At 36.3% G+C, this 13,238-nt stretch overlaps 1 protein-coding gene across 1 annotated transcript; it reads right to left on the bottom strand.

The window, feature by feature from the left end:
• Window positions 1-3,953: 3,953 nt before the first annotated feature.
• On the bottom strand, window positions 3,954-6,615 carry LOC116141231 (ferredoxin, root R-B1-like). Its single transcript, XM_031426749.1, has 2 exons — window positions 6,467-6,615; window positions 3,954-4,679 (listed from the first exon to the last, which is right to left on the bottom strand). Exon 2 carries the CDS (start codon window positions 4,669-4,671, stop codon window positions 4,219-4,221), a length of 453 nt encoding a protein of 150 aa, XP_031282609.1. The 5' UTR covers window positions 4,672-4,679; window positions 6,467-6,615; the 3' UTR covers window positions 3,954-4,218.
• Window positions 6,616-13,238: the final 6,623 nt, after the last annotated feature.

The following is a 13,238-nucleotide window of genomic DNA, read 5'->3' as shown; positions in this document are numbered from 1 at the left end:
CCGCCCTAATTCCTCTAGGGTTCACATCAGAGTCACACTAGGACTCCTACTCCCACCAGGATTGGGAGACCAGACAGTCACTATATAAGCAGAGGCCAGCCCTCTCACAAGACACATGACATTACACCTTCACCCCTGAAACTCTTACTTGAGAGCTTCACATCACTGCCGTAGTCACAGTCCCCGACTAGACTTACGATAACCTCTCTACTCCCTAGCCCTTACTATACTAGCCTCTTTCAGCCTTGCTGACTTGAGCGTCGGAGTGCATATGGCCAACACCACCCCGGTGTTTTCCGTTCGCTTCACGCATTTGTTTCTCTAAGTGTACAGGTGCAGCGGATCGCTAGTGACCTCAACCTCACGGGATCAGACCCCTCTTCCGTACAAGTAGATTTTTACGTCTACACCGCACATCAGAGTTTGGCCGCTTGTATACCCGAAGAGAAAATTCTCGTTACAACCGGAGGAGAGTCTGGCAGTTGCTCTTTGTTGTGTCCAAGAGAAATAAGCATACAATATAAATATATTGGAATTTGTCCTAATAGAATGTTACAAGGATTCCGATAAAATTCAGGAATTTGTCTCGTGTTAGGAATCCTTAGTTTATTTCATTTTAATTAAAGCCATTCATAAGAATAATATTGGAATCCTAATCCAACGGGGAATTGTTTAATGAAATAATTAGTATATTTTATTTTTAATTATGCTAATAAAATTAACGTTTTTTCAGGTGCATGCTCCTGAGATTATGATCAATTTATAATTAATTGCACACTGTTATAATAAGATAATTTGCTACATCTTCAACCAGTTTACACTTTGCATGCATATATGCACTACTCATTAGCATTTTCTCTTTGTTCAAGTCTTAACCCTGATACAAATAGGATCCAAACATCTCTTATATTCTTATAAAATTTCTCAATCTGAAATAAAATTCAAGACATATTTATTATATTCTTATAAGATATTATAGAAAATTTTGCACATATTTATCCATTAGAAGTGTTTAACATTCGTAATTAAACCACCTACTCCAATCATCAACAAACACTAGGTAATATTTGTTGTTGACGTCTTGGACAAGTTTGTAATTAATTAAAGTGTTATCATTCACACAATTTCTATTCGATTATGATTCTTATTTTCTAAATGGACAATGTTATAGACAACTCTTAAAGTCTTTGAATTTATCACTCGGATAACAATTTTCACATTTTTATAAATGGATCTTCAAAGCTTGAAAATTGTATCATGAATACCTTTTTATCCTAACTTTATTATGTTGTCGTTTGTGACAATTTAATGGATAACGTTTTTTTTTAATTTAGAGTCCAACTGATAAGACAAAAAGATACGAGTGATAAGTTTTTCAAGCTTTGAGAATCTATTTGATAAAAAAGAAAAATGTTAAAATTGTTATTCAAGTGATAAATTTGAAAACCTTAAAGGTAAAGAAGGTTTGGGTACACAAATTCCTTAATTTTTATAGGAATCTTTATTTGAGACTTAATTTAGGTTGGAACTTTATCAACAGTTTATATATTTATATTGTGAATTAGATTTTTAATAACTTGATCACAAACAAGCCAAGACTCAAAACTCCATTGGATTACTGAGCCAAACTCTCCTGAAGGATTAATGGGGTCACCTTATTTCAAACCGGCCTCACATTCGTATGGCCCGAACTCGCTTTGTTACTGCTCGAACGGATCACCTTCTTACCTCCTGGGCTCACCTTTACGGAATATCGAAGAATGAAGCTGACTATGGAAAGATTGATGATGGAGGCAACCAAGCTGAGAAGGAAAAAAATGAAGGCTGATAATGAAGCCAAGATTGCCTAACGTTGGTCTACCACGTAGACGTAGGATCATGCTTTGATACTAGATGATAAGAACCCACTCCCAAATTGATATAAATTGGGCTGAACAATGGGTCTTTAATAGGAATTGAACTGGACAATATATAGACTTTTTGTAAGTTTGAATAGAACTCTTCTTAAAAAATCGGTTTGCTAAGAGAGGGTGTCCAAACCCTTTATAACTTACATGCCCACCATTTCCTTTCCAATTATAGGATTCTAACAAAACTCAACCCAGCCTCAACTTNGGGGTTAAAATTATAAAATATATAAACTATTAATACTTCTTCAAAATTTTAAAAAAGTTCAATAGGTTAATTAAACCCACAAACGTAAGATACCTCTAATCTTAATTTTTTTAATTGGCTATAAGCTTCAATCATATTTATAGATTTCTACGTTGAAAGAATAAGATGCATAACCCCAGAGGTTGATTTATTTTAACGACTGAATAAGAGAAGCCAGTTGTTATCAAAGTGGCTTCTAGATAACAATATGACGAATTGGAGAATCTTTGTGGAGAGAATATTTCGGGCATTCTTTGGTCTTTTTCAATGCATAAAGTTGATCCTTCTGGGAAAAAAAATACACAAACTTTGAAAATAACTCTTAGTAAGCAATGAGAAGGTGCATGCTTTATATAATTAATTGTGTTGATATGCTAGCTATCGTTTCGTAAACTTGTGCTGGACGGGTCTTCTTCTCGATCGTCAAAAGTTGGATGAAGATGTCTTGCTAAGCTCTAGCTTTTTAACGGTCCTTCTCCTTAATTCTCCATAAATGGAAAAGAGTGCTTCTGCTTTTATTGTAGTCAATTGAATTTGAAGGTAAAGTAGGGACACTCCGATCCTGTCCCAGTCCTACTCCTATGATAATGCCATCCCCTTTCTTCAAAAGGAGAACACAAAAATCTATGTAAAAAGTTAAGTAATGTTATCTACTTGTAGCAGAAGATGTTTAATTAGGTTGAATAAGAGTAAACTTAGACTTCTTGCTTCAGTTTTCACCTTCTTGTAATTGACCGCAGAATAATTTTGTTGTGTTGGAAATTCGATTGACCACAAAAAGCGTGGATTTGATTTCTAAAGACCAGAGATTGATTGGTTTGATTAATTGTCTAATAATGGGTTTTTATGTTTGAAAGGGTTCTTCTTGTAGTGAATTTTTTTTAATAACCAAAGGTGTCTAGACCAGCTTACATACACATCAACTAATTATTTGGGGTCTTGAAACTGTCAACCAAGTAAGAGTCTCAATGGCAACCTATATTAGGACTTGGAAGGACTCGAACTTAAGAGCTTATGAAACCTGCTTTTGCTTTTTTACTATCAAGTCATTAAGTGGTGGTTTTGTAGTAAATTCTTATGTTTATATTCTTCTTTTTCATAGCATTGTCGTTTAGCTCATTTAAACTTAAAAATATATGTTTAATGTCATCTGATTATAAATGTAATCAAGACAAAGGAGCCTTTACCGAAAGGTTGAGGGAAGTAAATTATTATCAAAATTGGTTGATGTTTGTTTGACTCATTGATGTGTTGAGAAGTTGAACTTCAAGTGCTCAACTTGATTGTGTTGATGGAGCATGTTGTGGTTGTAAGGGGTTCATTAATGAGATTTTGGGAGAAGTGAATAGTTCAGTAACACTTGCGCTATCTCTCCTGTTTTGTTGATTTAAAATTCAAGGGCATTATAGTCTTCATGGTCAACCATTGACAGAAACTCGTGGCTCTAGACTTGTAGGGGCTAATTGATAAATTTTTAAGAAAGCAATAGTTGTCATCCGCCTGTCAATTTCTGGAAACACCCCACTTTCAACCCTAAAATTAAAAGGCATGGTTACTGAAGTACTCTAAAGTGCTACACTAACAAAGCTTTACCACAAAGTAAATGGCATCTAGCTTCTAGTGTGGCCCAAGTTTCGTGGATGACTCTGGACCAAACAGTTTCCTTGCTGTTTAAAGTTATAATTTCCTCCTATATTGGTTCGTTATTAGCAGAAATTCCTTCCAACTCCTCGTCCCTTTTGGCCAATGATAAATTAGTCTCTGCACATTCCATAATCATACTGAAGAAGTTGAAACTATTGAATAAGAATGATATGTTTCACATAAGGATTCCAACTTCCTGGTATGATACCGCTTTCTATAATGGTAGAAGGATTATCATACAAACCACAATTAACACTAAACATACTAAATGAGATTGCATTTCCCATAAGACAACCATCACACTGAAAAACCAACAAAAGGTCCATCAGAGCCCCCACCAGACTCTCTCTCATTACTTGACCATTATCATTCTAGACAAAATTTAAGAAAAACACTCCTCATTTCTCACATAAAGAACGCTCAGTAAAGGTCGCCTTCCTTGTGGGTGTGAATCACACAGTCAGCAGTTGGGTACGAAACGCACGTCAGCAGATAACCCTCCTTCATTTGACCATCATCAAGGAAGGAACCATCGGACTGATCAACTGCACCTGACGCCAATTTCCCCGCACAGGTCGAGCAAGCCCCAGCTCTACAAGAATATGGCAGCTCAACTCCTGCATTCTCAGCAGCATCGAGGATGTAGGTGTCATCAGGGGCTTCAAACTCAGACTCTTGACCCTCCGGTCCAACCAGCTTAATCTTGTATACTGTCATTGATGCTTTAAAATTGGGAGAAAATCTCAGCCCAAAAGACTTGGAGATACTCTTAACTGATCCAAGCGAGGATGGACTCTTGATAATGGCACTTGACAACCGATTCTGCGGTGCAGCTTTAACCATGCACAGGGAGTTAAGTGTCACAGTTGCCATCTTCACCCCTGAATTCAAAAGCAATTGTCAGAGTTTATCGATGGTGCTTTCATAACTACTTAGAAGTTCAATTTACAACAAGTTTTGTCACTCTGGAAATGTGAAACTCTAATCTAATAAGCTAACTAATAGTAAATAAACGCACAACAGCATAATGACAATATAGCACAGGAGAAGAACTTAAAACACAACCCATGCATCTGACAAAATAAAACTTATTAATATACTAATGGGGGAATGATTATTAAGTATTCCATAGTAACATGCAAGAAAATTACTTCTCCCGATCAGACTTAAGACTCTTCCATACACACTTAACACATCATTCTTAAAGACGATTTAGTACACATTTGTCCACCTTGTACAAAATTACACAAAAATGGAAACAACTAATCCATTTCAGTAACGACATGGCAATTAATGTTTGGAGCACTATGAGAAGAGCAAGCTGTAGGCTCTCTGATCTTCACTCGAGGCTCCATCTTATAAAACAAGATAAAAGTACACTCTTTATATCCATTTCCAGCATACAGTATATTTACAAAACAACAAAGGAAACAATTTATAATTTGTCATAATTCTGGCGTACAAAGATTTATGGAGACTTATCCCCAAAAGTAATGGATTCCACAAATCTGATAATTAGAAAAAATTTATGGAGACTTATCCCCAAAAGTAACTAACATAGCTATTATGAGTAATATGAAAAAGAATAAAGCAAAAGAAAGGTTGTGGATTTTAAAATAATGAATTCCATAGAGATCAACTCCAGTATTAATACTGGCAAAGATTTGCTAAGCTAATGTTCTAAACTAAATAAAATTGACACACATACAAAAAATAAGTTTAGATTTAAAGTCAGCAAGCAATTTTCCTACTAAGATGCAAATAAACTTTTGGCATTTGATTTGATGTGCGAGGTAACAATGAATGAAATTCTACAGAACTAGATGCTCAGTACAAACACTGAAGTTTTAGAAGTTGTTTGGCTATAAGACATTCAGGTGTCTTTTATCAGACAATAAGAAATGATGGAATAGCTAGATTTGATAGTGACTACCCACAGATGAATTCTTATATAAACACCTAAATTTCTAATTGATTTGAAGTCTTACTTTTCACCCACTATGCAACATATACCATTAAGTATTTGAAAAAATGATCGGGAGATGGAGCACCAAGCTATTTGCCAACTTGATCTTATTCCCCAAATCCACCATATGAATAAAACCCTATGGGAGCTGAGACAAGTTAACATTCAGTTAAACTTTGAACAATCAGAACACAACATAAGAGAAACATCAACGAAATGCAATGCAAAGAAAATAATAGGAATTATATACTACACCCAAGCGAAATAAAATATCACAAGGACCCAAAAGAAGCACTATCATGACGTGAACAAATAACCAGAAAGTAATCTTCCAACAAATTTAAGTGACCTCACGGATACTAAAAAAAATTTAACCGAACAACGATTAATTAACACAGCCAATCAATTTGCACTTATTGCATAATTATTTGCCTATACCAAACAAGCCAGGGAGCATTAATCACAAATCTTCCTATGAATTTTAAGCTTTTAACAGACAAGATTTAATAAAAAAAAAAAAAAAAAAAAAAAAAAAAAAAAGTAGTAGAAGATTCCAGAAACACGGCCTCGTAAAAACTTTCCACATAGAGCACCGTATTTTTTGTTTATAGTTTCCGAAAGAAGAAAAACTAAAGGAAAGCGACACACAGCAGCAGATTTAAAGAGACAAATATTGCATATGAATGAAAAGAGAGATCTTACAGATAAGAGAAGAAGAGATCGTCGGAGGACGTTGTTAATGTTTATTCAAATAGAGGGAAGAAGCGGAGAATTCAAGGGGGCGGCAGTTGTTATTTATAGAGGGAGACAGAAGGCAAAATGGGTTTTAGTTTAGAAATGGACTTATTGAGCCCCCTGAGGTACCAGCAAATATTGAAAACCCTCTCAAGTTTTTGAAATAGTAAACTTCCCCTGTCTTCAAGTTTGAGGCGTTAAACTAAACGGGTTGAGGGTAATTTGGTAAATATATATTAACTTGTGTAGCATAAATTCTAACGGTTCACTAACAGTTGGGTAGTTTTTGTAATTTTAGAAACATTAGAGAAATTTTGTTATTTGAGAGATGACCACCCAACTAAAACCCTGCCTCTGCCCAACCCCAAAACCAAACCACTTACCGCCCCTGGGTTTTGTCTTACTACTTTTTACTCTTATCATTATTGAATATTTGATTATTCATTTTTTAAGAATTACTCAACTATTTATTTTCATTTTTTAAAAACAAACGAAAAATACGTTTTTAATATTGTATTCATATTTTTATATTATTTGTACGATTAATTACATCAGTTTATACAAAATAATGAGAATGAATTGATAAATAATGAGAATGAATTGATAAATAATGCGAATGGAATGGAAGGTAAGCTGAAGGGCAAAGTAACGAATTCATTCATAAAAATGTTATAAATATTTTGTCCTTTGGTTGAATTGAGAGACCAAATAACTACTACCAATTACCCTAATACACAAATGGAAAGCCAATGGACCATAAAAGGAAAGGCAAACGCCTCCTAACGCACACCATAAGCTATACATGTATTTATTTAATGACCAATTTGTTGTAAGTAATAGGCTGCTTACATTGTACTTGGACAATTCTCTATTTTCAGTTTTGGTTAACAATTTATTTGTCCAATCATAAATTTAGACTAAAATAATTCCCTATAACTATATTTTAGGTGTAATAAGGTTAATAACTTACCTTTATTAATTGTAATGGACATAGCCAATTCAGATTTCATCATCTTTCTTAACTTTCCAAACTTTTGATACAAGTAAAATCTAGTATTTTAAAACCTCACCTGGCCTAACCTGATTGATTGAACCGGGACTCGGGGCTTTCACTGGGTCAGGTTACCAATTTTATTATTGATGGCAAATCCTAAAAATTAGGACAAGGCGAACAACGGTGGCTAGATGTTGGAGGTTTTGACGAGGAAGGTCTGATGAGTCAAAAGGTGATAGTTTAGATGATTTCTGGTGAATGAAATTATCGGAAATCGTAAAAATAAATTGAAGGCAACAACAGACTATTGCTAACAGTTGGTGAGACGAACAAGGGGGGAACGAGATAGGTTTTGGTCAAGAGACTGAGATAAGAGTTTTGTGGTGATGGAGTGTGTTTGTCAACACCAGAAACATGCCCTATTTGATTTGAGTTGTCGACACCGAAATGTATTTTAAGAAGTTTTTGTAGGATTTTCAAATCTATAAAGATTTATGTATAAATTTAAGGAATGTTTCTACTAGATTTCAAGCTTATTTACATGCTGCCACATCACCAACTCGCTGATCAACCCAGTCCAACAAGTCAACCCAGAACCTGACCACTTATGTCAGGTTTTAAGACCTTGATTAAAACCATGGTTTTAAAAACCGGACCGGACTGGCCAGTCCAACCAGTTGGATCGGGACCCGGTCACACGTCTGGTTTGAGTCAATATAAAACCCGGTCATATTTAATAACCCTCTATGAACCGCCATTGAACCAGGAAAATAGTGTGAACCGTCAGTCCAACCAGACCGCTTGATAAACCGGTCCAATGTTTCAAAAGGGGAAAAAAAATCCCTAACTCTTTCCAGTTCTCACTTTCTCTACTTTCTTAGTTTCTCTACGCAAAATCCTCTAAAAATCTGAAATCCCACTCAATCTCAATGAACTCCACTCTCTAAAGTCTGAAATCGCAACCATTGTGTCAATCGCAACTCTACTCTCTGAAATCAACGACGACGCCTTCCTCCCTTGCTGGAAATCGACAACGACAACGACAACTCCATTCCTTGCTGGAAATCGACGATGACGACAAGAGCTCCATTCCTCACTGGAAATCGACGATGACGACAACTCTATTCCTCGACAACGATGACGACGACGACTCTATTCCTCGATGATAATGACGACGACAGCTCCATTCCTCGTTGGAAATCAATGACGACACCTCCATTCCTCCCTGGAAATCGACAACAACACAACTCCATTTCAGAAAGTGTAAGTTTTTCATGAGTCACGACCTTTTCCATTTTTGCAGATCTAGTTGATGTATCTAAGTTCTTGTTATATGATGATTGTAAGTGAGTGAAACATATTCGCGTAGTGGAAAAAGATAGAATATAAAACAAAACGAATCTAATCATCACATTAACAACCCAAAATCTGGGCAAAGACTATAACGATATAAACAAAACACTGTAAACAAAAATCTGTATGAATCAAAGTCTAACCCATACAAGGATTCGGAATACATTACCAACGTTTGGAGGCTCCTTCAATATCTCTAATTTGATCTCGCTCTCGATTCAAAGTAGAATCGCACTCACGTCGTCCACAAGAAGATAATCCGTAGAACTATCAAGGGATTTGCTAGATCCTCTTGATGGCTTTAAGAAGCAATGTTTTTCAATTAGTCAAGAAGAGAAAGAATATTTTCTCTTCAATCAATGAGTGGGGCGTGAGAAAGAGAGGTAAAAGGGTGGCTAGGGTTTTTTTTTTTTTTTTTAATTATTGAATGAATGAAAATTAATTCACTTGTTTTAATTTAAGTTGCACTTATATATTGCAACAATTAAAACCCTATTCCAATAAAGAATAGCCATGGGCTCCAACCCTAATTTACCCTTGCAACCAAACACACCCTTTATGGTATTTTAATTAATTAATTATTATTATAATTAAAATCTATTAATATATAATAATATATTAGCATTTAATTAATAATAATAATTCATTTAAATATATGCATAGATATATTTAAATATAATCTCACTAATTAAATTTCAATATTAAAATTAAATACAGGCAACAACCTCAGCGAATTAAATTGCACTGTGAGATTACCAAAATACCCTTTCGTCATAAAAAACAAAAATACCCCTTTCACAAAAACGATTCTTAAATTATATTCTAAGTGTGTGACCCGTAGGCTCCTCACCATATCAGCAGTGTGTAGTATCGCGATTAACACTAATTAATCGTCTCACTACACACAGACCAAGATTTGCCCATAGCAAGGCATCATGGCCACCCTATAAATTCGGATTCAGCGAAACCGCAGCCTGTCAACGATATGGTTACCGTGCAATCAAATTCTTTCATCAACTGTTATCTCATCGAGACTGAGGTACATAAATAGTGTCAACCTCAGATATCCTTGACATGTTTGTATTTAGTTAATGGACCAATGATCGGAATAATAAATTGGATTGAGCAGCAACTCAATCCCATTGTGGCCACAGATTTAGTGTCATTGTCATTTACTAAATTACCCAGTGAGATAACTTCTCCCGTACCCAAGAGTGATGAATCCTTTGTCGATCCACTATAATCTCGATACACTTCTTAATGTAGCCAATCATTACCGTGTTGATAGCTCTGAATAAAACTACATTGGGCTAATGTCAAACTACATCAATTGGTGCACAAGACGCTCCGGTGATCTCAAGTCTAAGGATCACATGCACTACCATCTGTTAGAAGATTTATTCCATAGACACTAGGGTTACCATCCATATGGAATCCTCTGGTGGGTCTATCTAGTGAACTTGCCTTTAGCAAGCATCCATGCGTTGCACCAGGTTATCGACAAACAACCTTGACAAGTGAGATCAATCACTACCTTTCGACAGGGTCATTCAACACTATGATAGCCTTATCTTATTATCTATGTCCTTAGTCAGAATAATACTGGGGCTACGGACGTTTCTAGAATGGCCACCATATGTGATCATAGGGTTCTCACTATCAAGATTTAAAACACTTGATACCCTTGTCACGGTTCTACCATCCTAAGGACATATATCATTACATATAACTATGATTTACATGATATAGAAGAATATGCATTTTATTGATAAATAAACATTTATTACAGAGTCAATTTTACAATAATAGATTGGCTCTAGGGCACCTACTCCAACAATCTCCCACTTGCACTATAGTCAATCATTCATGTATTTAGTACCAAATGACCTTAAGTGTTTTTCATGCTCCTGCTGCGACAGAGGTTTCGTCAGTGGATCGGTGAGATTGTCATCAATATGCACTTTACTAATCTGTATATCTTTCCTCTCAACCATTTCTCTGATGAGATGAAAACGTCTGAGTATGTGTCTGGACTTCTGGTGAGACCGTGGTTCCTTTGCTTGAGCGATTGCTCTATTGTTGTCACAATAGACATTTATCGAATCAACAATCGTGGAAACCACACCAAATTCGACTCCTTGGCCACATCGGATAATGCAATATACTCAGCCTCCATTGTAGAGTCCACTACAATGCTTTGCTTATAGCTCTTCTAGCTCACTACACCCCCATTGAGACAAAGTACAAACCCTGATTGCAATCGATAATCATCTTTATCCATTTGGAAACTAGCATCATTGTATCCTCTTACAGTGAGCTCATCTTCTCCTCCATAAACCAAGAACATGTCCTTAGTCCTCTTTAGGTACTTAAGGATGTTTTTGGAAGCTATCCAGTGACGCTCACCTAGATCCGATTGATATCTACTACAAGTGCTCAATACACATGAGACATCAATCCGAGTACACAACATGTCATACATGATAGATCCAACTGCTGACACATATGGGATCCTCTTCATTCTATCTCTCTCATCATGTGTTTAAGGACACATATCCTTAGAAAGATAGACACCATGTGACATCGGAAGAAATCCCTTCTTGGATTCTTCCATACTGAATCTCTTCAGTACCTTGTCAATGTATGTATTCTGACTTAGGCCAAGCAACCTACGTGATCTATCTCGGTAGATCTTTATTCTGAGGATGTAGGCTGCTTCTCCTAAGTCCTTCATGGAGAAGCACTTGGATAACCAAGTCTTTACCAACTGCAAGTTTGGTATATCATTCCCGATCAGAAGTATGTCATCGACATACAACACTAGGAATGCCACTGCGCTCTCACCCACTTTCTTGTAAACACAGGGCTCATCTTCATTCTTGATAAAATTGAATTCTTTTACAGCTTTGTCGAAACGAATGTTCCAGCTCCTTGAAGCTTGCTTGAGTCCATAAATGGACCTCTTCAACTTGCATACCTTATCAGCTTGACCATCAAGAACGAAACCATCGGGTTGTGTCATATACGCATCCTCTTCAAGGTTTCCATTCAGGAAAGTAGTTTTGACATCCATTTGCCAAATTTCATAGTCATGATATGCAGCAATCGCAAGCACAATCCGGATGGATTTAATCATGACAACGGGCAAAAAGGTTTCTTTATAGTCAATACCATGAATTTTTTTGAAACCTTTGGCAACCAGTCATGCCTTATAAGTGTGCATCTTGCCATCCATGTCAGTCTTCTTCTTGAAAACTCATTTGCACCTTATGGGTTTTACCCCTTCAGGTGATTCCACTAGAGACCATACTTGGTCATGGTACATGGAGTCCATCTCAAATTTCATGGCTTCAAGCCATTTAATAGAATCTGGATACGATATAACATCTTTGTAGGTTCTAGGTTCATCGTCTTGGTAGACTAGTACGTCACCATGTTAAGTCATGAGATAACCGTATCTCTCTGGCTCATGACATACTCTCCTAAACCTACGTAGCTCCTATGCTACTTGAGGTGGTTCACTTTGATTCATGGATTGTGGAGTGACCTCCTCACAATGTTCAACCACTTCCTGTGGCATATCTTCTTGTCCTGCGTTAAATGTACCTTGTGGTTCTAGAACTTCATTGAGCTCTACTTTTCTCTCACTAGTACTTCTTAGAAAAAATTTCTTTTCTAAGAAGATACCAATACGAGCGACAAAAATTTTGCGCTCTTTTGGGTAGTAGAAATAGTAGCCTTTGGTTTCCCTAGGATACCCCACAAAAATGCATCTCTCAGATTTTGGGCCCAGCTTATTCGAAGTCAATTTCTTAACATAAGTTTCACAACCCCAAATCCTTAGATAAGATAAGTTGGGTTTTCGCCCACTCCATAGTTTATATGAAGTCTTATCTATAGACTTGATGGCACATAATTCAGTACGTAAGTCGTAGTTTCCAGGGCATAACCCCAGAATGATGCAGGTAGATCACTAAAACTCATCATGGACCTAACCATGTCAAGTAAGGTCTTATTCCTCCTTTCAGACACTTCATTGTGTTAGGGTGTATATAGAGGGGTGAGTTGTGATATCATCTCACATTCCTTCAGGTATTTAGAAAACCCTGATCAGCTCAAGTATTCACCTCCTCAATCCGACCAAAGAGCCTTAATACTTTTGCCCGACATATTCTGTACTTCATTCCTATTCTTTGAACTTATCAAAGGCTTCAGATTTATGTCTCATGAGGTAGACATAACCATATCTACTGAAATCATCAGTAAATGTGATGAAGTAGGAATATCCACCTCTGGCTTCAACTGTTAATGGACCACATACATCACTATGGATGATGCCTAACAGTTCAGTAGCCTTTTTACTTTGTCCTGTAAAGTGACTTGGTCATCTTG

This window comes from Pistacia vera, unplaced genomic scaffold, assembly GCF_008641045.1.
Source record: "Pistacia vera cultivar Batoury unplaced genomic scaffold, PisVer_v2 Contig396, whole genome shotgun sequence".
NCBI classification, from domain to species: domain Eukaryota; kingdom Viridiplantae; phylum Streptophyta; class Magnoliopsida; order Sapindales; family Anacardiaceae; genus Pistacia; species Pistacia vera.
This window is presented reverse-complemented; position numbering and strand designations above follow the sequence as displayed.

What these genes read in the sequence shown, in the direction of transcription:
- LOC116141231 (XM_031426749.1), bottom strand. Translation starts at nt 4,671, where the DNA reads ATGGCAACTGTGACACTTAACTCCCTGTGCATGGTTAAAGCTGCACCG.